We start from the raw sequence: 4,967 nt of genomic DNA, 5'->3' as shown, positions 1-4,967 counted from the left end.
CAACTTCGTGATCAGGGAGACTACTAGACCCCAGAAGACAGGAGTTAAACATTGTACAGAATGCTAAAAACGGGTCACCAGAAAAAGAAACCTTCCCAATGCATCAGCAGGAAGCCACATGATCAAGCAAGATCATGAACATCTTGGTAGCTCACGCTGATAGAGGAGCTGAAAGGCTCTGCATATGGCTCCAAAAGTAACTCCTGAAGAGCCTTAACTGGCCTAATAGATAGGAAGAGGTTAATTTTGATTAACACAGGTTTCAGTTTAACTTGATCTTAAACAGCCAGCCAAAGAGCATAACCAAATATGTATAACAAACGATAACATAGTAATAAAACTAGACATAAAAGTGGAATTCCAGTCACAGACTCCTGCTAGCAGTTTCCAGCTGTCACTGTCTAAATGAGTCTAGAAAGCTACAGTATAAGTTATCAAAGCTCAGCAAGAGTTCTTAAATTCCATAGCTAAAATTGTCCTTGAGAACCACCAGACTCTACATATCCATACAGCAAAAATGAATGACAGCATTGATAAATGAAATTTGTTTAATTAGATAAATTATTCAGATCAGATAAAAATATTTTTAAAATATTGGGTTTATAGATAAACTCCATCAGCAGGCAGATTTAGCAGCCAGCTGGTTATAATTGTTATTCCAGTCTCTTAAGAGTAGATCTGATGTGGCTCCTTATCCCCATCTCTCTTTCCATTCTAATGCTCATGGTTTGGTTGTGTGTGCTTTAATCTCTTGGTAAAGGTAGTTTACCCTTGATTAGAGGCTGTCAAATGCCAACTGACCATGCAGATGGAATCAATGAAAAATGTGCCAGACTCCTTAAAGGAAGCTCATAACTGTTAAGCTACGGCATGACTTTTATCACAGCTCCTCAGATCAGGTCTCTGGAAAAGACTCCTGAGTACAGAATCCGCGATCTCAGCTAGAATGAAACTAGACCTATTCTTCCCTAATCATAATTAAGGACAGCTCTTCAGAAGGGGAATATTATAGGCAGCTAAGTTAGGCAGAAATTAATATACAGTCAGAGAGGAACTAGGCTTTCAAACAAGTCAGGAAAATAAAAAATATCAGAATTGTAGCTGGCGGTACATCAAAGTAAAGATACAGTGGATAGGCTTTCATACCTCTCTAAAGGATAGGGAATAACTTGAAACTCTATTGTAATTAGCAACTTATGTAGATCCTCTACTGGATCAAGTGCCCCCATATGGAGAAGGATTTGGGAAGTCAACTTTTCCTTTCTGACATCAGTTTTCCCACTGGGAACTAAGGCTGAGGAATTATCCCTTGCTCTCCAAGGAAGAACTCTGGATCAGGGAGGGGTTACATGCTCTACTCACAGATGAGCATGTCACAAGCAGCTGTCACCCAGCTGGGTGACTAGAACATCTAGACTCATTACTTTCCAAGAATACTTTTGATTTTTTTCGATGCAGCCTTGCCTTGTGACCCCTGTCTACTAGATCAATATAAGCTAAGTGACTGTACTTACAACACTGTAAGTCAATTGTAGTTTGACCACATTGTATTCACATGGTGACTTTGCTGTATAAATTCCCCATGACAAAGAGCCTCAGTAGGAATCAAGTTTCGGGACCCTCTTGTCTCTCAACAAACTTTTCTTACTTTTAACATTTATTGTTTCTTGGAACTCATTCTTCAATTTCAGGGGACAAGAGCTAAGCACATCTGATATCTAACAAGTTGGGAATTATGTTTCTCCTATTTCATTTCTAATCTCAGTTCTGTGCTTTCTTTCAAGCAAACACCAAAGTCAGATTTTATAAATACATATATATACTTTTATTCAATAATTGTATAATATTTATTTTTACAACAATAATTCTAAAAGTGTTCTGAAATTTAAAGCAATTTTTTTTGCATTTGAGATCCTTACAAAGACCTTAATAACATTCTAGGTGTAGAACTGAAGTTCATAGAAAGCAAATTAAATTCCCAACTCTAAATACACTGGTGTTTGTGGAAGATAAAATTAAAACATCAATAAGTTAAATAAGATTAATACCTTTTAAGACATCATTTCATGTCAATAAAGTTCATACTAGCATCAGAGGTTACTGAGGAAACACGGTGGGAGATAAATTAGCTACGGTTCTTGGGGTCTTGGGTTGTGAAACGAATGTTCAAAGGCTTTGAAGTTGGAGGTGCAGTTGAGTTCTGTTTCTGCTGGGTTCTCTGGTCCAGTTTGGCAATGTAGTCCTGCACCCACTTCTGTGTGGGGTCAGCACAGACCTCCTTGTTCTTTAAAGTCCTGAAGCTGTGGGAGAGAGGGGACACAGTTAATGCTCTGCAGACTCAGTGCAGGAGCACAGCCTACTCTGAGCTAGCGGGCTGCCCTGGGAGGGGAAGGAGGAGGCAGGTGGAGGGAGGAAACCTGGAGAACTGCTCCACTCATTTGCCAGGTGAAGCCACGCTGATTTCAAGCTGAGAAACTGTGATGTCCTGAAAGTGCGCCCATGTGGAGAAGGATTTGGGGAGTCAACTTTTTCCTTTCTGACTTCAGTGTTCCTACAGGGAGCTGTTGGGCCTTGGGTTTGAAGGTGTAACTCTGTGACTCTAAGGCTGGGGGCTTATCCCTTGCTCTCTCTCCAAGGACAAACTCTGGATTGGGGACAGGTGGCACGCCCTACTCACATCACAGCTTCTTGGGGACACCTGCTGCTGGTGATTCTTTCGTAGCCCCTCACCCTCTTCAGTGGGATCTTTCTGTTAAATACATAACAGCAGATCGGGGTATTTACTCCAACTGGAAAACAAATCACAAGGAAGAAGCATTTTAGGATAGTGAGATGTTTCTGATCTCAGAGCAGAAAAGAGTCATGAGAAAAATGTAAAGGAACAGCATAGGGAGAGGCAGAACCTGTGAAATCTTAGTACTTCATCTAAGCTAGAATAAGATCTTTGATGCATTCAGTCATTTTGCCATTCTATAAAATGGGTGTGCAATGTTGGCAATAAACCTGAAAGAGGAAGTGTTAAAACTAGATGAGTTAGGGTGAAAGTTATTAGAATGGGCTAATAATTCAAATTACTAAGGCCAAAGATCAGCTGGGAATCCTACCCATGCAGCCTCCTTTTCAACTCTAGAATCCATGCCTGGTTGGGAGTGTCCCTGATACCTACCTCACCTGCAGAGCCATTGGCTCTGGAAGCTGGGCTGAATGAAGCACAGACCAGCGTCGCCTTCTTCCTCCCTGGAAATACTCTGCTTTCGGATGCCCCTCTCTTTGACCACCCATGCCCCAACGCACTGCTGAAAGCTGCTGGAGCAGTACTTTCTTGATACGTCTCCAGAGTTAGAACCCTGCAAGCAGTTGAATTTGGAGTCCATAGCCGGACTTTTAGCTCTTTGCCCAGAGGCAACAGGTGCTTAGGCTCTCTCCTTGTTCACGTATGGCTGCTCATGTTGGAAGAGCAGCTCCTAATGTGGTACCCCCTTGTGCTGCGATGCTCTGTGGTAACCCAGAGAGGAATACTGTGCAGGAGGCAGGGCCTTACCTGGCTGAGCCAACAGGAGGGAGCTAAAGGTGGCTGCTAAGACCAGCAGGCACAGAAAGACTGAGGAGCCCTGCATGGTGGAGTGTTGGAGTACCAGCTTCAGTGTGAGGTTCAGAGGTTTCTGATCTGGTCTCAATTTCTCTGCTCTTCTAGAGCAGCTATGTTTGCCCCTTTATTGAAAACTAAGAGGGTGGAGTCAGGCAAGAGGGCTTGGTTTATGGCAGTGTCATAATGAATGAATGACTCAGTGGAATCTTGGATCTGCTGAGCAAGTGCAGTATTCTGTGAGGTTTCCAGGAATTACCATAGGGAGGCTGTGGGCACAAACTTGACACTTTTTTGATCCACTGCTGTGGCCATTTAGGCAGGTGCCCTCAGGGGGAAGTGGGAAGTCATATGCCCAGTCTGCCCACAGATAGGAACCCACTGTCTGATTCTTACAGATTCTGCTTTCTCTTAAGCAAAAAGAAATCAAATGAAACGCTCAGAAAGAGACTTTAAATGTCATAGCTAAAATTGTCTTTTGAGATGACCAAACTCTCCTTTTCACAACTAAAACTGGGAGGACTGGTGACAAAGAAATACTAGTCTTATAGATAACCTTATTCTGTAGAAGGACTAGGAGCCAGCTGGTGACAGTAATTATTCCAGTCCCTTCACAGCAATGTCTGGGTAGAAGTGCCTTTCCTTTCTAGTGCTCATGTTTTGGTTGTATAGACTTTGATCTCTTGGTAAAGGTTATTTGTTCTTGTTGAGGGTAAGAGCCAGCTGGTTATAATTGTTATTCCAGTCCCTAAAGAGTAGATCTGATGTGGCTCCTGATCTCCATCTGCCTTCCCATTCTAATACTCATGGTTTGGTTGAATGTATTTAATCTCCTGGTAAAGGTAGTTTATTCTTGATTAGAGGTTGCCAGACTCCAAGTGACCATGCAGACAGAACCAATGACCAATGTGCCAGACCCTTTTACTGGGATCCGTTAAATAGACCTTGAAAATGGACTTCAAAGCTGCTAAATTACAACATGACTTCTATCCTCGATCCCTTAGATGAGCTCTCTGGAGAAAATCCCTGACTGCTGTTTCCTTTCTCAGCTCCAACCAGCTAGGCCAAAACTATTCGCATTCTCCCCTAACCACAGTTAGGGACAGCTCTTCAGAGGGGGAATGTCATAGGCAGCTAAGTTAGATAGAAACTAATAGATAGTCCAAGAGGGACTCCAGCTCTAAATGAAGTCAGTTAAAAATAAGGGCTTGTATCAGAATTGTGGCTGGAAGTACATCTGAAGAAGGCCAGGCCTGGAGACCGAGGTACAATGGCCAGGCCTACATGTCTAAAGCATAAACAGTAATTTGGAATTATTCTGCTATTGGCACCACCTGGACCCATAAGGCCAGGGAGGCATCAAAGGCTCCAGTGGGTGCCC

The 4,967-nt window shown here is 42.7% G+C and overlaps 1 protein-coding gene across 1 annotated transcript; it reads right to left on the bottom strand.

Annotated features, from left to right (window-relative positions):
• Window positions 1-1,798: 1,798 nt before the first annotated feature.
• LOC100717552 (C-C motif chemokine 2-like) lies at window positions 1,799-3,718 on the bottom strand. The gene is made up of 3 exons (XM_003469614.5): window positions 3,542-3,718; window positions 2,678-2,789; window positions 1,799-2,300 (listed from the first exon to the last, which is right to left on the bottom strand). The coding sequence occupies exons 1-3, from the start codon at window positions 3,615-3,617 to the stop codon at window positions 2,126-2,128; spliced, it is 363 nt and encodes a 120-aa protein (XP_003469662.1). The 5' UTR covers window positions 3,618-3,718; the 3' UTR covers window positions 1,799-2,125.
• Window positions 3,719-4,967: the final 1,249 nt, after the last annotated feature.

Source organism: Cavia porcellus, unplaced genomic scaffold (assembly GCF_034190915.1).
Source record: "Cavia porcellus strain 051 isolate PalLab524CR breed Dunkin Hartley unplaced genomic scaffold, mCavPor4.1 scaffold_6, whole genome shotgun sequence".
NCBI lineage: Eukaryota > Metazoa > Chordata > Mammalia > Rodentia > Caviidae > Cavia > Cavia porcellus.
Note: the sequence above shows the minus strand (reverse complement) of the source record. Positions and strands in the feature narration are given on the sequence as shown.